Consider the following 22,344-nt stretch of genomic DNA (forward strand, 5'->3'; position numbering starts at 1 on the left):
TTTATATCTGTACACTGAAGGACACTGAGGGAAACTGTGGGAGTCAGATCCATCGACATTTCGTTCTGTATACACGTGTACTAGAATGACAATAAAGTAGATCTGAATCTGAATCTGAATCTGCATGTCCAATCTATCCTCGTCCATGTTGGAAGGACTAGAGAAAAAAGGTTCGTGTTAGTTAAAGAAACCTGAAAACTTTAAACTGAATGCCCCAGAGTTTATGCCATGTTCAGAAAAAAATGTCAAGTCCTGACAAAGGCGCACTTCTAAATTGTCACGTTCAGAAAAGAAATAGTTACATAATAGTAATATAATAACTTTCTTTGTACACAGTGAATTTTTTATGCCCACAGTTTTACCCGGACACAGATTGATACAATTTCCATCGTTTCTCAAGGGAAAATAACTGCCGTAATGGATTGTGTGTGGCCTCAGCGGCACCAATCTTTTCAGATTGATGGGCACGTGTTGTGAGATAAATGACTGACGATTACAATTCCAAGCACACGAATTGAAACATGTATAGTTCTCAAAACGCAGCAGGCAAGATCATTCTGGAACCTAATAAAGTAAAACAAAGTAAAAAACAGAAGTTGGAAATGAACGACATGGTGGTAGTCAGTTGGAAGCGATGGTTTCTCATTTTTTATTTGTAATTCTCTCATTTTTTATTTGTATTTTCTGCAGCAAACTTCCCACGTTGATCTGTAATTGATTTTCACTGGGTGAGCAGCAAATGGAACATTTTGGTAAAAGTATATATGTGCTATGGCAAGGATGTCCAAATCAGACTTTCTGTTCTCAAGCGGGCCGGATCAGAAAAAGAGTGTAAACTCCAAATATTTAGCTTTGTTTTTCAGTACTATGCTTTATCATTTAACGTACATTTGTGGCCTACCCTATGTATTATAATCACGGGTAACAAGAGTTCTTTTCGAAGCGCAAAACATTTATTCACGAACAATGGGGAAAACGTTTTTTCATGTTTGGCATGAAAAGTGTTAACTGGTTTGAGTGAATGCAGTTTTACATCGGGACCAACTCACCACGCTATACAAAATGAAATTTGTAATGTTTCTCTTAATTGTTGTACTGGTTAGAAATCATTAAAAGATAAATACGAAATAAAAGTTGGAGCAGTGCAAGACGTCAGCTCTTTTCCATATATACGGCCTCTAGTGGCCATATAGAGCATTTAGCTTGCGTTTATTTTAAAAATCTCAACTTTTGATAGAAATAACGAAAAAATTACCTTTTTTTCTGACAAAAACACCTCATTACTTTAGGCTTTGATTATCACTGGTTCACTACTAACGAATCGTGCATTGTGTTCTGCAGCAAACGGCACACACCAAATGCTATCACGAGGACAGGTTAAGGAGGGCTTTGTGTGTTGGTCGCGTTTGACCGTGTAAGCGACTGTGTTAGGTTGGCGTATGCCAGCAGTCAAACTGCCGGGGTGGACGATGTGTTAATGTGTCCACCCAAAACAAACTGCAAAGCAAGCACAGCTAGTATCTCAGCAGCTTCTAACTTTGAAATTCATTAAAATCAGACTCTGAGGAAAGTCAGAAGACTGCAAAGAAATGGAGATAACCAGCAAGTGCTCCGCGGATTGTTATGTCCAGTAAAAGACCGAGGCAGCGTCGGGAGGAGGCAATAGCAGCATAGGGATGGGTACGGCCCGCGGGCTGCGTGTTTGACATGCTAGTGCTACGGTCAAAGCTATTTTCCCCGCATATTTTTTGGTTTTCATTTGATTGATTTTGTCTCATTTTATTTTATTACAGGCCTCCGTAAATAAATTGCACCTTTGCATTTGGTACATCAGACATGGGGACTTGAGACTTAGTGACTTGGACTCGAGTCGACTCGAGTCGCTGTTTTTATGACTTGTGACTTGACTTGGACTTGGCAATCTAAGACTCGGGACTTGACTTGACTTGAGCCACGATGACTTGAATGACTTGCGTGTTCATATATATATATATATTTCATTATTTAAATAATGTTGACAATTACAGTACGGGATGCGGGCTGAGAAACGCTCTCATGTCACGCCCACTCTGCCCATGCGCCACACACCTCCACGGCAACCACCTGAAGTCAGCATGTCTGCTCCGAGGGTAGTAACTTTTGGCTTCAAAAACTTCTGTGAAGAAGGTAAACGGCGAACAGCGCAGTGCAAATTTTGCAACGGGAAAATTTCGGACAGCCAGACCACCACCTCAAATTTCATCCGACATTTGAAGAGCCATTCTGCCCAGTAAGTGTTTGTCAGTGTTAATATCTGTTTGTCAATGTGTTAATATCTGGTGAGTTGGATGTTGGCTAATGTCTGTGAATATTGTCATTCACCCAGGTCATTTTATCCATACAGTTTAGTTGTAGGCAACTGGACTTCTAATTTGAGCTTGAGGAACTTCCATGAGGAACATCTACAGCTCAATCTCTAAAAAGTCCAGTTGCTTACTCTTTGGTTGTTAGCTAAGAGTGAGCGGCAGGGCGATTTAGCCGCTGCACAGGGGGGTTTCAGTTTATCATTGTGACATTCTTATGCAGAGACGAGAGGTTATCGTAACCTGCGTCAATGATGCTTCATTCATTTACTTTTATAAACATTGCAGTATGTTTGAGTAAAACGAATGCATTTGTGCTCATAGTGCCTCGTCTATCCTACAACGGGTAACGCAAAAGACAAGCCAGGCATATTGAGCTAGGAGCTACGGATAAACGGGCTGTCTAATTGAGAAAATAGGGTAGGCTAAGCGGTGAAGTTGAGAAGGACACGTGCACTGTACATGATCAAAAATCAGGGATGTGATTTGACCAAAGTGAAATTATCTGAAAATTAGGCGGGGGTCTGGGGGCCGCGGGCACCCAGCTAGGTCCAGGGCAGTGCCCTGGTGGGGGGAGAAGTGGGGCGAAGCCCCCCGGAGGTCATGGGTTTTCCGTGTTTTTAAGTACTTTCAATGCACTCAGATGACAAAGAAATAGACAAAACAACAGCATACATTTTCAATGTATTTTGAACTATCCCATATAAAATTACAGTTTAAGTCAACTCAAAATCAGTCACATTAAAAAACATTGGACTGCCTTTGCTATTAAAAACTATCACTGAGAATATCATCATATCTAACTCATGTGATTACTAAGTTAACACATAAATCATGTTGAAGAGTTCAAATTTCATGAACAAATAATTGTATCATGACCAAATGAAAAGTAACTCATATTAGAACATACCATAAATGTCTTTGTTATAGAAGAAGATGTTATCTATAAATGAAAGTACTGTAGTGGGTTGTACATAATTCACCCACGGAACCATTGTTTAGTTAGCGAGTTCCTAGGGGGACTCTTAATTCGGCCGGTTCTAGCCACTCTCGTGTTTGTTTTGTTATCGCCAGTTTAAATGTCATTAAAGCAGCTTTCGTTGGCACCTTTGTTTGACACTCCGCTTACGACTCCCGTCTCTGCTCGCTACATTGGATCACGTCGGGGTCACCAACATTTGTAGATAATTCCTTCTCTAACCAGTCCGATCGAAACTTGTTTTTTTACGATCTTAGCAATTTCTTTAACTCGCGGAGCATCTTTGCGTTCGATCTCGGACATCTTTCTTTAAACACTCGGCAAAAACGTGTGAGAAATGAACAATGGCATACTCCTACGCCTTTATAAGGAGCGCGTTTATTGGTCAACACGGAGACTTCAACCAATCGCAAGTACGTTTCATTTCAGTTACGGAAACACTAAAATGGAACGCTGTCGAGACGAAATCGTTTTTTTTACCATTTAAAAGAATCGGAAATTTTAAAATTTTATTTTTGGAGCGAAAGCGGAATTCCGCGAATTAGCGGAAAAATCACATCCCTGAAAAATGTGTCTTTGCCTTAATGTTATAGTCTCAATCTGCATATAATTTGGAAGTGTTGGCAAAAGGGCACCTTCCACGATTGGGGAGAGTGTGGGGTTGGCGGCAGCTGCAGGGGGATCCGCTCTTTTTCACAGGCATGCTGATCGTACATAGTCAAGTCAAAGTCAGTTTTATTTGCCAGTTCCTTCAAATGTACTTGACATAAAACGGAATCGAAATTACGTTCCACACTGTCCTATGCGTAGACATTGACAACAATAAAGTGCAATAAAAGTGCAACAATAAAGCCTGGCTATCGCGACTATTAATAAACTGTGATAAACGTGTGATAAACTCATCACACGAGTTTAGTCTGGCCAACCATCCGAGAGGCTGCGTTGATCAAATGCCTCTGTGTACTACTGGACTATGCTACAACCAATCAGACTACAACGTCATCACGCTAAAACCGCCTCAATCGTGCAGGCTAGATCAAAAGTTATGCCAGTAGTCTCCAAATCAAATAGTGACAATAATGTTAATCCAATCTTATAATTAAGACCACTAAGTCGACAATTATGGAAGTTTTTTTTGTAGTTTTTTTTTAGTAACTTTTTAGTATAAAAATAAATATTAGCTCATTATTTTCTTTAAAAATTTTGATTTCATGGTTGGAAATGTTAAATAAATTGTTTTATTTATTAACTATCACATGGTTAAGATATACCAGCTTTATGAGCATAAAAAAGTAAAAAAATGTGGTAAAAGCTTCAGTTACAGTTGATTTGATATTAAGTAATATCATCCAGAAGATAGATAAAAAAAAATACAGAAAGTTTCAAACAACTGTTTTTTTAACCATATGTCATGATTTCATGTCTGCCCAACCATACAGGACATCTCATTCTTGTTTTTGCATCTGCTTCACAGATATGCAGAGTATGAAAGGACAAGAAACGCCTGCACTGATACTACACAGCCTGCAATATCACAGTTCATCCAGTCTCGTCCTCTGGAAGCATATTCAGCAAATCATCCCAAACAGAAGTCCATAACCAATGCTATTGTTACAGATCTTGTGATTGGATGTAGCATGCCCCTTTCAATGACGGAAAATAAACATTTCAGGCACTTCATGTCTGTGGTCGACTCCAAATACCAGCCTATCTGCCGCAGAACAATAACTTCAACAATAGAATCACTTGTTGCAGACATGCAAGAAAAGATCAAAGTGATTCTTGCTGGTGTAGACCATGTGTCGGTTACCATAGACATTTGGTCAGATAGGAGGATGCGCGGCTTTTTGGGAGTCACTGGCCATGTCTTAACAACCTCAGAAGGAGTCATGCTGAAGTCATACCTGCTGGCATGCAGCAGATTCAAGGGATCTCACACAGGAGAGCGCATTGCTGAAGCCTTTGATTCCCTGTGTGAGGATTATGGCATTCGGAAAAAACTCGACTTCATAATCTGTGATAATGCTGCGAATATGAAGCGAGCATTTTCAGTCTGTTTTCCGAAGGATCAAGATGACGAAGTAACCGATGATGACAATCTGGATGATGAAGAATTGTGGGAAGACCTCTCCAGAGGTGACTGGGAGACTGTGGACCGCACAATCAACAGAGGAAGCCCTAAACGTCAGCAATGCTTTGCGCATACTCTGCAGTTAGCTGTTGGTGATGGTCTCAAGGATGCACGGATCATGAACAGTTCCTTTGCAAAATGCTCCAAGCTTAGCTCTCTCTTGCATACATCCAGCACCTTTAAAGATGCGTTTGAGGAGAAGTTTGATCAGCGAGGGATACCCGCTGCTGTAAACACACGGTGGAATTCAACTTTCCGACAAGTCAAGGCAGTGCTCTCATTCAGTCACCAGGACTTGTGCAGTGTTGTTCAGAACACGGGACACAGTGAGCTGGTCTTCTCAATTAGGGAGTGGAACTTGATGAAGGAACTTTGTGATGTGCTACAGCCATTTGCAGAGGCCACTGATCTTACTCAGGGAGAGAAGATTGTGACGATTAGCTCTGTCCTCCCCTGTGTATTGTCTCTTAACCACCACTTGGAAAGACTCAAGCCGCAAGTGCGCTTCCTGGGAAGCATGATCCATAGCCTGCAATTCTCTTTGAAGAAACGGTTCCGGGGAATCTTCGTTAATGTGAAGATGTTGTCAGCTGCATCAGGGGAAGAGCTGCCATTTGCAGACCCAGTCTACATCAGGTCAGCTGTCCTGGACCCGGCTTTCTCCATGATGTGGCTTCAGCATGATGTGCTTGTCACCGATGATGTCAAGAATAACATTGTTGACATGGTAAAAGGTCAGTGGATTTTTTTTTTTTAACGTGATGTACACTTAGGCGTGTCACCATTATCAAATTATGGAAATGTAATTCAAAACAGTTATATGAGTATTATAATCCATTTTAGAGATGATTTTGCAAGCGTATCAAACTGTGGATGTTCAATTTTGAATAATGCTCATGAGATCTTACGCTTGCCCTTTTTTTTCTTTGTTTTAATTAGATCTGATTCTACGTGAGGTGCAACCTCACACAACATCCCAGAGTCCTGAATTCCTAGAGGAGGAAAGCGAAAGCCAGCAAGAAGACAGCACTGGCCTATTCTCAGGCTACAAAAAACGCCGCAAGCAGGACCCAACCACCAACCCAGAGACACAACTAAATAACTATTTTTCTCTTTGTTGTGGGCAGCCTTGTCTGTCCTTCTGGGACGCAAACAGGGCTGTCCTCCCTGCCCTTTTTCCTGTTGCAATGAAAGCTTTGTCAGTGCCAGCCTCAAGTTCCCCAGTGGAAAGAGTCTTCAGCCATGGTGGAATCATTATGAGACCCCATCGAGCTCGGCTTGCAGATAAGACCCTGTCTAATCTTCTATTTTGCAAATGCAATACCTTGTAAAAAGGGAATGACTGATGGATATACAGTGACTGAGTGAGTGAGTTAATTTGTGTCATTGTGAGTGAGTGAGTGAGTGAGTGAGTGAGTGAGTGAGTGAGTGAGTGAGTGAGTGAGTGAGTGAGTGAGTGAGTGAGTGAGTGAGTGAGTGAGTGAGAGTGTGTGAGTGTGTGTGAGTGTGTGAGTGAGAGAGAGAGGAGAAATGTAACAAAGTTTAATAATAATAAGCTATTTGTTTTAGCTGTTATTTGTTTCCTCATAAAAAGGGATTGACTTATGGATATACTGTTTGAGTGAGTGACAGAAAGCGTGTGAGAGAGAAATCTGCAAAGAAAAGAGCAAGAGAAATGTGACAGTTTAATCCTCTGTAAGTTAGTATTTGTTTTAGCTGTTATTGTTACTTTGTAAAAGTAAAAAAAAAGTAAAAGTTTGGGTTTCGATCTACAGATCACTTTTTCTGTCAATAAATACCAAATACTGACGATATCACTGTTTGTTTGAGTCTATGATGTATTTTACTGAACATGAGTATTTAGGATACAAATATTTTATTACAGGTTAGGCACATTAGCCAAGGATGATTACTTGATTTCTTATATATTGCCTTTCACTTTATTAAGATCAGATTCTGAAGCTAAAATTACAACAGTACGCCAAAGGTGACTTGACTTGGACTTGACTTGACCTATTACAGGACTTGACTTGACTTGACTTGACACAGCCTGTGACTTGACTTGACTTGCCCAAGAAAAAAATACTTGGGACTTACTTGAGACTTGCACATGTGTGACTTGGTCCCATGTCTGTGGTACATACTGGCTTGTTTTTCAATTTTGAGCACTCACCAAATGACTTTCCAAGCAAAATGACATGCCCACATCCCGCTTTGTCTTGATTGTGAGCAAATATTGACTCTCGCACGTCGAATGTTTAATGTATTGTCAAAAAAATACATATTTTATTTAGTCATTGCTACCTCTCCCGATGCATATTTGGCATCTATGGAGTGAATTAGTTTTTTAGACAAATAACCTAGTGCTCAGCAAGGCCGAAAGAACGGCTGCCGATAGGAGCGTGAGTGCATATTCAAGAAAATACACTCACTTGCTCAGTCCACTCCGCAAACTTAATCTTGGTAGAAAAAAAATCATTTAAGTTTCATGACATGCTCACACTTTGGTAAGACCCCTTGGTGAAGAGATCCCCTTTCGATCGCATCCAAAATTCTTTGACCTTCATTTGCGTCTGCCCGAATTTGAGGTCACACACCTAGGTGTGTAAATGAATCAATTTCATTGTCCCTCTGTGGATTCTTCGCGCAATCCAACATGGGCTTAAGTTCCATTTCCTGTCAGGTTTACAATTGATTTTATGTGTGCCGCTATTCACCATATACAATTCAACTCCTTCCAACCCACACATGCACACCCTCCTCATCTTCAATCTGTTTTTATCGTTGCCCCCTATAGTTTCTGACTGCAAAGCGTTTATTTTTTTATTTTTTCCTTTACAACCAGACGCCTATTGCAACATCACTCATCGCTAGTGTTGAAAATTGGTATTGTAAAAATAAAACGTAGAAACTGTTACCTGAACAGAGCACTGTTGTTGTGTGACTATGTTTACATGCGTATACAGAGACAGAAAGGGATCAAGCAAAAGAAAGTAAGAGTACCTCAAATTCCGGACTATTAGCCGCTACTTTTTTCCCAAATTTTCAACCCTGCGGCTTATTCAGAGATGCGGCCAATTTATGTAATTTTTTTAACGGCCGCCGCTCGAGTATGTAAGGTAAGATTTAGAGCGGTGGAATATATGCGCCGAGGAAGATCACAACTTCTGAGCGTAGACATACCCTCATCGTGCAAATTGCACAAAACAAGGCTCATGACGCAGCTTCCAGGTCAAAAGCAAACGGGCATACTGCTGGGGTGTATTGAAGTAAGGGAGCGTGGAACGATGTCATCACAGTGAAGATTCTTTCCGACATTGAGAAAGACAACTCAGATGTCATTATCAAGGCGAAAGAAGCGGATGGTCCACCGTGACCAACGAATACAGCATTTATTTCCTTAACAGACTAATATGCAGGTATTCGAGCGTGTTGTTAGTAGCGTGAGGCTACCTCCCAAAGGCACAGTTTAGGATGAAAGTTATATTATTATTTTTAAAGCTTTGAAAACTCTCTCGATATACCGTCTTTCTTTGTAAATATGTGTAATATGTATTTGCAACTGTATATTTTTGTAATGTATTTATTTGTATTTATTTGAGACACTTATTCTGCACGAGCAAATTAAAGAAGAGGGGCGGAGCAAACGCGGCCTGATGGGAAAGTGGGGACCGGTAAAGGTGAGTTTTTGTGGACATGGCGGACAATAATGGATATATATATTTTTCCCACCCTTACCTTTGGAAATATACACTTTTTTTTCCTTGGATTACTATCAACGGGCACCCAGAATCTGCAGGTCTGCAACAAATTTTAAGTACCTATATCATTTTACGTTCATTTTGGCGGCTGTGATATTTAGACTGTGTGCTTCAATGAAGGACATTTAGTTTCAATCGCGGGACTTGAAGTTTGGCTTGGATTAATTTCGTGTTTTTTTATGTGGATGCATGCAGCTTATATACAGGTGCGGCTTGTGTAAGGACAAAATCGGTTTTTCCCTTAAAATGTGATGGGTGCGGCTTATAATCAGGTGCGCTCTATAGTCCGGAATTCACGGTAAATGGGAAAAATCACAGTTGCTAAGTAGCTTGTTGTCTTTTCCTGTATGTTTGGACACAGCAATATGGAATTGTCATTGTTGTTGAGAGAAAGCCCAGGCATTAATTTCTTTAAGATAAAGTAAATATAAACGCACAAAAAAAACAATTCTAACATCTCATGTTGTACTGCTGGCGCAGTAGGCAACGTAATTGGCATATTTTATAATTTACCTTTTTAGCTCGAGTCAAATGCCGTCGGGCTGCTTCCTTGAGAGCTGACATCTCCTCTTCCTCCATCCCTGTGAGTGTTCCGCCTTCGGTTCCCTGCTGCTCTATGCCTCTTTCTAACTGCAGGTAGCAAACCCAGCCAGAGAGATACCAAACCTGGAAAACAGAACGAGGACAATCTTTATGATGTACTTCAGAAATAAGTTGACGATCTAAAAAACTTTCTGTAACAAGCTGCTCCTGCTCCTTAATATGCAGTCATGCAAACATAAACCCTGATTAGCATTTGCTTATCGGGGCAACATAGTTTTGCTGATGCTTTTACTTTCGCACATCTATGAACTGAAAGTGTGACAAAATGCATTATGTTAATGAATTTCCCTATGGACACAGTAGCTGTTCTTTGTGGAAAATCGCTTGTGTTGGTAAAATTCAGACTTTGCCTGCAGCAAAATATATTTGAATCTCTAATTTCTAAAAAGCACATGGTTTTCCCACGACATCTCTTCACCTTTGTGATTTGGCATGATTATCTGTAGGATGGTAGAGAATTTGCTAAATTAAAATAATACTGACAAAAAAAAGGATTTTCAATACCCATTTTTTACAGCTACAGTGGAACCTCGGTTTTCGAACGCCTCTCAGTTCGAACAAATCGGAGTCCGACCAAAAATTTAGAGAAATTCTTGCTTCGCTGTTCGGTCAAAAAAATTGGAGTTCGAACGCCGGTCATGCGTGAGTGCGTACGCTAGGGTGCGGTGCTGATAGCCGTACGGGTGTATATAGCTCTTTTCGTGACCAACTGTTATCGCGTGCGGACGTGCTTCGTTTTGCTTTCGCTTTTAATATAGGTGTAACTAAGTGTTTTAGCCCCTAATTATACCTACGAAGAAAGTCAGTGCAAGCAGCAAAGTTGCTACAAGTGAAAAAGGAAAAGTAGTGCGTACTATTGCATTTAAGAAAGAAATAATAGCAAAATATGAAGGAGGTGTGCGAGTGTCTGATCTTGCTAGGGAATACCCCACTGTCCACCTGCGCCTTCTGCTGACCACCACAAAGGTAAGAAATCCTATGCGTAATTCTTTTCTTTATCCTTTTTTTTTATTTTTACACGTTCATGTTAGCGTAATCTTTCGTACTGAAGATTACGATAACGCGAACGTACGATTAGCCTGGGTTAGCTTCACGTTTACGTTAAACATTCAAGGTAAACATTCAGGGTGTTGGAACGGATTAAAACGATTTACATTATTTTTAATGGGAAAAATGATTTCGGTGATCGAACAAATCGGTTTTCGAACAGGGTTCTGGAACGGATTATGGTCGAGAACCGAGGTTCCACTGTACTCAAATATGGATATGACGGAAATTTACCATTACTATTAGTATATACAATTTCCTAAAGAAATACGTATAAATCCTATTACGATACGCTTTCATTTAGTTAAGGTTCCTAGCACTAGAATACTGATATCAGCTGCTATTGGAAGTACAAGTACCTTAAAAGGTCTGGTGTTGGTATTGGCCCATCCCATCCAAAAACGTTTCATAAGTATTGTCACATTTATGAGCATTATAGCTACGTATAATCAAGTTGAAAATGAATGTGAAAGTAATACATACTGCTTCTTCTATTAGAACAATTATTAAAGCAGTAACATCATTACACCATGGCAATTCCCATAGCTGTTGGAATGGATGTGCAAATTATTTACGTTTCGCACAATGTCCCCACTTCACGAGAATTGTTGTAATTACTAGCACACAGCAAACCTGATTAGGGATGTTTAACAGGCATGGAACATCCCACTCCCCAGGCATCAACTCCCTGGGAAAAAATGGTTTAATTTCCCGTGGCTGTCAACTCAACAAATATGCATAAAGTGGCAAATAATAAGAGAGGCATTTACTGTAGGCTATTCACGGAACCACAAAGCCGACAACACCGGCGGAAAATGTTTGCACAATGCAATGTTGCATTAAAGTGTGATTACCGCGTTTGTGTTGAGCCAAGATAAGCTTTTACATTGCCAACACCTGTAATGTTCTCCCACAAGCCCGCTTTAGTAGCAACAATTACACTTTATCAAAAAAAAAAAAAAATGCTTATGGGTATGCTGTTAAACTGCATCATTTAAAATGGAAAACCTCATTAAAACAAAGACTCATTTTCGCAGAGATGTGGCAAGATGCTGTCAATGAAACAATTTGAATGGGAGATCAATACTCTAACCTCAATACTGCCAGTGTGAAAAGCGCACAAACAGTAATCCCCCGGTTATTGCCGTTAATGGGGACCGAGGCCACCCGTGAAAACTGAAAACCCGCAAAGCAGCGGCGCCCCTTCAAAAATGCTTAAAAAAACGTATACAGGAATACAGTATACCCCCCCGCCGTTAAACCGAAGTGATCGCTGGCATGATGGCAAGGAGTTATTGGGTGACTCATCCAGAACTCTTCACACTGGAACTGAATGTACAAACACGACCCACAAGTGTAGCCATGTCTTACATGATCAATTTACACGGAATAGGACTGCGGCGAAACCACTACGAACCATTCAGTATGATTGTATTAACCGCTCTCAACCACATGCAGCCATCGCATCTTATTTCGCTTGTTAACACTACCGGTTACATATTGAAAATAAAAATAGTGAAAATGTGATATTTGATGAGTGTTTGTGAAGCGTTTTGGGAAACAACAGTAAAAAAAATGGTCTGTGTTCATTTTAATGAAAGTGAAAGAGCTACCTTCTGACAATAACAACATACTTTAGCTAGCGGCATCGAACAGCTTTTACAACAAATACACGACACCACACACAATTAGCCGTGTTTAGGTAGTACAAACCACCCCTCGCTTTTGGTATAATAAAGTCAAACTTGAGATTAAATGTGACAGAAGAGAATATACTTACGTCGCTTCGCCGAGTCCCTCCTCGATAAACTAAGCGCCACATAAGAAGGGGGTGAGGTGGGAGGAGTTAAAGGAGGGGGGGTGAGCGAAGCGGTAACTCACCATGACTAAGCATTGCGTCAGGGCCTCCCCCTCCCCTTCACAATAAGAGTGTCCACACAGTGTCCTCAGTTGACATAAGCTCGCGCTCAATGGCGTCCAGTCAATACAGTAAATGCTTTTATTGAGAAGGTAAGGTATATTTTTTAGACCCGCGAAGCTCTGAACCCGCAAAAGTGGAACCGCGAACTAGCGAGGTTCCAATGTAGACAGTACATTGTTTAAGTCTGTCTACCACCAAATTGTATTCAAATTTGGATGACTCAGTTCAATACTTTTACCAATGCTGTATGTTGGCATCATGACTTAAGGTTCTGCCTATATAAAGAGCAATATAACAACAAACATAGAACACAGCACATTGTAATCGTAAACACTTAGGTTGTGCTTTAAGGCATCATTTACGACTATATCAACTTGACCCATTTTAAATTCAGATTATTTGGTTAGTACACAGACAAAACATCTCTGACAACATTTGGGTACATCTGCCATAAGGACGCTTCATGGTAAGCTAAATTTCTCGGCAATGTTAGTAGTAGAATACAATTAGCGTTTAAACATACTTTTTAAGTAAGAAATAAGACGTTGGATATATGGAACAGGACTGGGTAAGAAAAAACACATATATATTCGAAAGTTCCGACAGCATATTTGGTCTCTGTACACAAGAAAATTATATCCTATTTCCTGGTTCGAAATGTCGTGATTTTATCAGTCTGGATGATTACATTTTTAATTGATTTTTAAATGTTAAGGCTCAATTGGAAAACATGTAAATAAACTTTTATGGATTACAAAATCATCCCAAGCAAAATGTTGATAAGAATCAAAATAATTTATAAATCATTCTAATGCAAAGTTAACAGTCATACCTCGTTAAAAAGAATTGGATACCGACGGCTTGTGAGTGACTTGCTATAAACTTAAAGTCACAATAAAAGGAGAGTGTGGAGTATTTGACCACTGAATGTTGCTGTATTTTGCAGTGAGACAGAAACAGACTCAAAGTGACAAAACTAAAACATACTTATACCCAATTTTTGCCCAGCCTTTTAAAAGGTTTTTGGTGGTACCCATTGCAGCAAGATGGCAGACAATCATGTCAGCTTCCTTAGGTGCGCCTCATGTTAGGTAAAGCAAATACAAATTGGTTTTATTTAAATTAAAAAAAATAGCACTCAGGGCCGCTAAAAAATAATCAATGTCCCTTTAATTAGTTACTAATTATTCTTTGATAGTCAAAGCTAGATAAATTCTTACCTTCACTTTCGATAGTCGGTACATTTTCTTGTTTTTAAAATGATAAATCTACCGTAAATTCCGGACTATAGAGCGCACCTGATTATAAGCCGCACCCACCACATTTTAAGAAGACAACCGATTTTGTACATACACAAGCCGCACCTGTATATAAGCCGCACGCGCCCACATTTAAACATAAGCACAAAATTAACCCAAACCCGACTTCAAGTCCCACGATTCATTAAAGTCCACTGTCCAAAATCACAGCCGGCAAAATGAACGGAAAATGATACCAGTACTTAAGGTTTGATGCAGACCTGCAGAGTCCAGGTCCCGTTGAAAGTAATCCGAGGAAAAAAGTGTATATTTCCAAAGGTAAGGGTGGGAAAAATATATCAGATGAACACATTTACTCACACAACTCCTTTTTCTTTAACCAACTTTTTACCCCCTCTTCTTTCCTTGTCTGTCCCTCAACTTTAGCGGTCCCCACTTAAACTCGGCACCCCGCGTTTGTTCCGCCCCTCATTTTTCGTTCACCCGTCCAAAACATATCAGAATAAGTGCCTAAAATAAGTACAAATAAATACATTACAAAAATATACAGTTGCAAATACATATTATACATGGGTTACACATATTTACAAAGAAAGACGGTACACCAAGATAGTTTTCAAAGCTTTAATAATAATAATATAGCTTTGACAGGGCAGTTAATGGTAGCAAAACTCGAGCGCCGCTAGCGGCAGTTAGAAAAATTACATAAATTGGCCGCATCACTGAATAAGCGGCAGGGTTGAAAGTTAGGGAAAAAGCGGCTTATAGTGCAGAATTTACAGTAATTGGACTAGATGCCCAGCCTTATGTCGAAGGTAAAATTTAATTACTTAATGCTTCTAGTTTATTGTTAAAAGCCTTATAATGAAGAGGGTATTTCTACTTTAAAGCGGTCTCTGTACTTAAACCAATTCAAAACAATTGCTCAAGAGCAATCACCAAGCAAACGTAATGTGCTTTAAGGTTGAAGCTTAAGTTACAGACAATTGTTCTTAAAACGACATTCAAACATTCCCCGTTTTATTTTGGACAAATTAAACAGAAAATTCCACAGCAATGAATCAGCAAGGAAAAGGACCCATATCACACTTGGTTATACTTCGGTAAAATCCCTGAAGCTTACAAAATGGAGTGAATAATATGTACTACGCGACTCTGTTGTGGCGTTATCTTTACTAAAGTGAAATAGGATTAGTCGGTATCAGGCCCAGTGACAACGTAGCAGAAGCGGCTTCTTTTTAACCCATTCATTGTCATTGACAGTCAAATACAGTGGTACCTCTTTAAATGAGCACCTCTACAAGAATTTCAAAACATGAGTCCAGGCCTCCACTAGAGAATGCGCAATGTTAGTGACCGCTCACTGCCATCAGCTGCTTGGTCTAGTTTGCACATGCCAAGGTTTGTACACCTATTTCATGGCCAGATTCAAGCAATGTTTAAGAACGTTCAAAGCCAATTTTCCAATTTCTCAAGAACCCCAAATTTTGGTCTCTTTACCTATCCTTTTTGGTGCGACGCTTATGGGGCAATGACGCTTCACAACACAACGCCATACAAACTAATGTCAGCTCACGTTAGTCACGGGGGAAGAAATGCAATGGCAAAGTGAAGCCACCATAATAAGCGTAGCAGACTCCATTTATGTTTCTTCCTTTAATGCGTGGTCTATCGAGTTAAGACTGTTCCCCACATGGCAAATATTCGAGCATTAACAAGCAATTCACCCATGATTTAAGGACGTTTCAAACCTTGAAAACAACATAAAAATTCAAGCATTTTTAAGGATTCCAAGCACCCGCTCAAAGCCTGGCATGCACCTCCCACAATCAGACCTGATACCACACCCTCGGCAATACCTGTAGAGCATCTCTTTAATCTCGTTTAATAGCATCTCTTTGCCATGAGTTCTGGAATGGGAAACCATAAGGTGTCTGAGAAAAAAGTAGAGAAAAATGACAACAGAAATGAAGCAAGAATTAATAAAAAAAAACATGGTGTTCATGTGACGTTGAAGGGTTCGATCCCCAACCTGATCGGACGTGATGTTGGACGAGTGTTTCACTCGGAAAATTCATGAGGTAAAGTGAGATGAGGGTGAAATCTACAAACTTGTGCAGGGGCACGTAGTAGAACAGAAGAATTAAAAGAACTAGGTACAGTCTATGCAACAGATGGAGGTTCCTCAAAAAACAGCAAAGAGGAGAACAAACAAGAGAATCTCGCATCTACAAAGGAGATTAGAGATGCGCTGGCTAAGTGGGAAGACTTTGCTGCTTTCGGTGAAATCCAGAAAAATTGGCAACTGTTTGAGCAACGACTACGGCACTTGCCTTATGCATTTCCGTAACATTTTGAAGAAGTGGCAGAGACAAATCTCCTTGGATAGTTTTTTTTCTAAAAAGGCTGGCAGAAAGTGATAATGTAGCGAGTGCAGCTAAATACGCAACGGAATGCAATAAATAAAACCTGAAACAGTTACAATAATAAAAAAAAAAAAATTCTGCGGAACATTTGTGTGTTCACTTTATTTAAAGTAACAGTAACTTTAATTTTGAGTGTACAATAAGTGCTTACACACTCCTGCTCTCCCATCTACTCCAGCGCGTGCAAATTTGTTAAAGTGATTCATAATAAACTCGCATTTTATTATGCTAATATAAACATATTTAACTTATTGCAGAGTTTTTAATGTTTGGTTACAATTTGAATGTTATTTTAGTAACCAAGAAGATGTGATATATTGCTAATTAGGTTGCACTCTGAGCTTTTTGGGAGGTTGGGATCTCACCCATTTGTTTTTAATTATTTCATATCGGGAAAAACACAGCAATTCCGGCTACGGACCCAATGTAAGCTCATATGTAGACCAGTGTCTGAAACTGATGACGAAAAGTTAGCGGACACCAAGGCAAACAACTCTGAAAAGTTGCCTGCCCCATTTTTCACAACTTAAAACACAATAGGATGCCTAAACGCAAAAAAAACATTGTTGCAAAGTAAGAAAGATTGATAATCAAAATATATAACAGAACAACACTTTAAAATTAAGTTTATCATAAATTTACTTATAACATCCATTCCATGACATCGCTGTTTTCCATCTGCCATCATTATGTACCTTTATTTACTCATCTTCATTCATGCAATGTTTGCTTTGCGTCGTCTGCTACAAGCCACGTGAACTGCTCTTTCCACGATGCTTTTAATGTATGTTTACGTTTAGTAGTGTCATAATTGTTGTTAGCTTCTTTTGAATCTGGATTCTGGGGTTGTAGTTTTGGCGTGGTTCCCTAACCACACTCCATTTTTCTTGTGTTTTCTTTGCGTCTACTTTGGAAATGATATGGAAATGCACGAAGTCATAAAGCTCGGGAAAGTCCAGAAGCACAAAGTTATTCGATGCAGGCTTCTGATTGTCTGCCGAGTGTGCAAATTGCGAAACGAACCGAAATTCCCAAACCAAACGAAGATTTCGAAATCTAAATAAAGCAAACGTTTGATTTGAAAAAAAAAACTTTCGTTTTTTCCTTTTTTGAAAAAGTTGTCGGACACCCGGGAGAAGACGTTTTGTAAGTTGTACGCCCGACGCAAAAGATGCACGCCCCGGGCGTCCAGGCAGGCTTTATTTAAGACACTGATGTAGAAGTACGTATGTAAATGCTGTATTCTTACTGGGCTGGCAGTGACGTAGTTAAAATAATAATGTGCAGCAAAGCACAGCAGGCATCATCTTGAAACAAAACTACATAATAACAAGTACCGCAACACAGCTCTTCCGCCTTTTGAACATAATCAAGTTCACTTCTCGATGAACTCGGAGGTGTATCTGTGACTCATGTCAGGCCAAAGATCAACACCCACCTCTCTTTGATCCTCAGAACAAATATCGGCATTATTCATGAGGGTAAAAGCAGAGGTGTAGGGTCCCTTTCAACGCTTTAATTAAAAGACACACACATGAAGACGTACTGTGCTGAATTTGGAATTGTTGTTAAATATGCGGAGTGGGAAGCTCTCCCCCCCTGCAGCCACACTCACCAGAAATGCTGGATAAAAAGAGTTTGCACCGCTCTCGTGATTGCAGCACCAGCAGGATTTCATTTCTAATCAAGGAAACGTTTCCTGAAAACCCCTCACCCCTAAAGAAGGAACACTTGCATCACATGAGGAAAATGAAAAGGCCAGGCAGTTTATTCTGTAGGGGGTTTTGCCTTTAATTTTAATATATTTAGAATTGAAAAAAAAATATTCTTTAGTCCAATCAGTTTACAAATGTGGATGTCGCTAGCGCCTCACCATAAAATTAAAATTGGAGACTTATTTTTGTATGAAGGATCAAAAACTCGCTACAAATTAATTACATTTTAAATAAAGATATTTAGTTTGAGTTCTTGGAATTCTGATACAGATTGCTAATCCAGACGGAGATGGAACCAAGAAACCAGGAAGAGTAATATAATACAACTGATTTATTAATATATGTAATCAACAAGAACAAAAGAAAGAAAAGGCAAGGGACACTGAGAAATCGACCAGTAAAACGATTGAGATGCCATCAAGAAGGACCAGTACAAAGTTTAGTTTAAACTGTCACCTTAGAAGCTGCGTCGAGTTGTTCACCTTCTAGCTTTGAATTTTACTGCATTTTTTTATATTAAGTATTCCCCACGTGCCGATGGAAGGCAGCAATGCAAGCTAGCATGATCTGCGTGGTTGGTGAGCAGGGAGTCCAGGAAGAAAAGAGTGCGAATTGTGGTCGACATCTCTTTTGAAGGGGCGGTGACGCTGGATTAAAATCACACTACTGGGGTACGATTCCTTTTTTTCCGGGAGGTGTCATCTTGCTCCCGATTGGCCTACTGTCAAATGTCACCCTAAGTGCCCTCATTAAAATTATTTTGAAGCCAATAAGCGGAAATTTAGTGGAGTGAATGTGTATGCAGGACTGTCCACAAAAACGAAACATTTACTAATTATGGAAATATCATTTAATTGATACATAGCCTTGGATGTTTTAGTTACGATCAAAAACTTCCAAGTTATCAGACTTTGTTGTCATTCCCTGCAGATTTGAGTTTTCTGTGGGAAGACCTGCGTACGTCCAGGACCTGTCCAACAGGAGGAGCAGTCATTCTACCTATTCCAAAGCCCTGATTTGACTTTAAACTGGGGTGAAATGCGAATGGTCAGTTCTGCTTGTGGTAATGGAAAAATGCAAGGAGAAACGGTGGTCCTGATGAAACATAAGTGTACGTAGACTGATAGTCCAGTGGAAATGCAAGGAAAGAGAGTCTTTGAAAAGAAAAAGTGGAAGGTCTTTCGGGTCCCTAGCCAACATGAAAAGGAGAAGAATAAGAATGGGCTAGTCGTTGTTGAGCTGGGCCTATTTGCCCTTCAATTCCAAAACTCAACTTGACCAACAATTTGTTCACATTTTGCAGTAACTGACAAATACAAACACTAAGGAACATATTTATTTTTTTAAATAAATGAAAACAAAAAGCTATATCATTGCTGTAAAATACTAATCCATATGATATCCAACATTGTCAGTTTGCAAAATGTCAGCAATTACACCCGATAAGAATCAACAAAAAATGAATGTGCATTTGAGAAGGTTAAGAAAAAAATTGGGCAGGCTTTTTTCTGGTAAATCATAGGATTTTGGTCCCTTCATTTTGGCCTTGATTGGACTCGATACTGATCCGGTGGATTGGATTTAGTAATCACTCTTTTAAACAATGTTTTTCGAATTTTACTGCATTTTTTTATATTAATTTTCGCCAGTATTAATAATCAACTCACTCCTGCTAGTGATCCCAAGAGCCAAGAAGAGATATGCAGGTTTTAGAGTGTTCTCCATTTGGGCCTGGAGCTGTGGATTGCTCTGCCCTCTGAGATGTGATGTGCAACCTCAGTGGATCTGTTTAAATCTAGGCTTAAAACACACATAGTCTATAGCTTATGAATGACCTGTGTATTATGTTGAAGATTTCTGTATATTGCAACATCCATTGCAGTTTAGTCATTCTGGAAGGGGGATTACATCATGTGCAGTCCCTTCTAAAGGTTACTTTTTTCCCTTGTCCTGTGGTTTTGAGATTTTCCTTGCCCTCATGTAGGTTTTAGATCAGGGGAGCAGTTTCAATTCAATGACAAATATCAAAACACCAGTAACTTATTTTTTAAGCGAATTGTAATCTTTTATTCAGGACAATATAATCACAATCCCTTCGATAGTAGAAAATTAGAAAAATGAAATATCAAGGAATATATTTCAACCAATAGAAACATGTAAAAATAACAACAAAAACATTGGTAGGTGGTCCTCTGTGTAAAGTTTACAGTCAAAGATTACAAACTTTCAACCATAAATGAACCCAGCCAAGCAAACTGTCTAATTAAGAACTTTCAAAAAACCGGCTTTACCCTTCAACAATCCAAGACAGAAGCGCACAAGATTCAATTAAACAAATGTCGCTTCTGTCAATCAAACTGCTTGTCAAGTCAAAGCGTGGGGCTCATCTTAACTCCCACATATGGCGCTACTGGAGAAAGAACAATAGCATTATGAATCAACTCACTACCTTTAAAATAAAAGTTTGGGGGAACCAGAATGTGTGTGCTTGGCTCCATCTTCTTGACAAGCTAAATCGAGGACCTGCCAGCAGGAAGGAACTTACAGTATCAGCTGTACTGTATTTTCTGCACTGTAAGGCGCACCTGTCTTTTGTCACACACAGTGAAGAAAGTAAGTCTTTAAACACCCGGCTATTTTGCTATTTTTCCCACTTAGAAATCATGGAGGGGTCTGAAACTTTCATCATTGGCGCATGTCCACTGTGAGAGAAACTAAAAGGAAAAATCCAGAAATCACAATGCATGATTTTTTAACGATTTATTTGTGTGATATAGCTGCAAATAAGTATTTGAACACCTGAAAAAAATGAATGTTAATATTTGGTACAATAGCATTTGTTTGCTATTAGAGGTCAAATGTTTCCTGTAGTCTTTCACCAGGATTGCACACCTTGCAGGAGGGATCTTGGCCCACTCCTCCACACAGATCTTCTCTAGATAAGTCAGGTTTCTGGGCTGTCGCTAAGAAACACGGAGTTTGAGCTCCCTCCAAAGATTTTCGATTGGGTTTTGGTCTGGAAACTGGCTGGGCCATGCTAGAACCTTGATATGCTTCTTACGGAGCCACTCCTTGGTTTTCCTGGCTGTGTGCTTCGGGTCGTTGTCGTGTTGGAAGACCCAGCCACGACCCATTTTCAATGCTCTGACTGAGGGAAGGAGGTTGTTCCCCAAAATCTCACAATAAACGGCCCCAGTCATTCGCTCTTTAATGCAGTGCACTTGTCCTGTCCCATGTGCAGAAAACCCCCCCCAAAGCATGATGCTACCACGCCCAAGCTTTAAAGTAGGGATGGTGTTCTTCAGATTGCGCTCTTTATTCTTCTTGCCCCAAACACGCTTTATGGTCTCATCTGACCACAAAACTTTCGCCCATTACTCCTCTGCATTATCCAAATGGTCATATGCAAACTTAAGACGGGCCTTGACATGTGCTGGTTTACACAGGGGAACCTTTTGTGCCATGCTAGATTTCAAATCATGAAGTCTTAGTCCATTCCCTACCTTGGAAACAGTGGTCCCAGCCCTTTTCAGGTCTTTGAACAACTCCTGTCGTGTAGCTCCGGGCTAATTCCTCACCTAGACTCACTAAGACCCCATGAGGTGATATCTTGCATGGAGATCCACTACGATTGAGATTGACCGTCATGTTTAGCTTCTTACATTTTCTAATGATTGCTCCAACAGTGGACCTTATTTCACCAAGCTACTTGGTAATTGCTCCATACCACTTTCCAGCCTTGTGGAGGTGAACAATTTTGTCTCTGGTGTCTTTGGACAGCCTTTTGGTCTTTGCCATGTTACAAGTTAACGTATTACTGATTGTATGGGGTGGACAGGTGTCTTTATGCAGCTAACCTCCCCAAACAGGTGCATCGGATTCAGGATGATATATGAAGTGCAGGTGGACTTCTAATGGGGGGACTAACAGGTCTTTCAGTGTCAGAATTCTAGACGATACACAGGTGTTCAAATACCATACCAGCCAAGTACTACGGTTTTGCCGTAATGAGTACGGTTTTCTTGAACCCACTACGGTGTTACGGTTGGGTCCCAAAAACTATGGGTTTTTTTTTTATTCGGTGCCGTCCGTACACTTTGTATTTCTTTCTATTATATCGTTATGGGTTTTAACGCACAAAAATGCGTTTATCCGAGGAA

General features: G+C 39.9%; 2 protein-coding genes across 2 annotated transcripts in view; one reads left to right on the forward strand and one right to left on the reverse strand.

Annotated features, from left to right (window-relative positions):
• The window catches only part of LOC148372653 (uncharacterized), a 95,122-nt gene that overhangs the window by 25,996 nt on the left and 46,782 nt on the right, over positions 1-22,344 (reverse strand). The window contains exon 10 of the mRNA XM_088327235.1: positions 9,727-9,879. Coding sequence (XP_088183361.1) covers positions 9,727-9,879 — 153 coding nt within the window. The remainder of the gene's footprint in view (positions 1-9,726; positions 9,880-22,344) is intronic.
• On the forward strand, positions 5,184-7,128 carry LOC148372654 (zinc finger BED domain-containing protein 4-like). Its single transcript, XM_088328080.1, has 2 exons — positions 5,184-6,186; positions 6,392-7,128. The coding sequence occupies exons 1-2, from the start codon at positions 5,211-5,213 to the stop codon at positions 6,781-6,783; spliced, it is 1,368 nt and encodes a 455-aa protein (XP_088184206.1). The 5' UTR covers positions 5,184-5,210; the 3' UTR covers positions 6,784-7,128.

Source organism: Urocampus carinirostris, chromosome 2 (assembly GCF_059441175.1).
Source record: "Urocampus carinirostris isolate Australia breed hairy pipefish chromosome 2, RoL_Ucar_1.0, whole genome shotgun sequence".
Lineage (NCBI taxonomy): Eukaryota > Metazoa > Chordata > Actinopteri > Syngnathiformes > Syngnathidae > Urocampus > Urocampus carinirostris.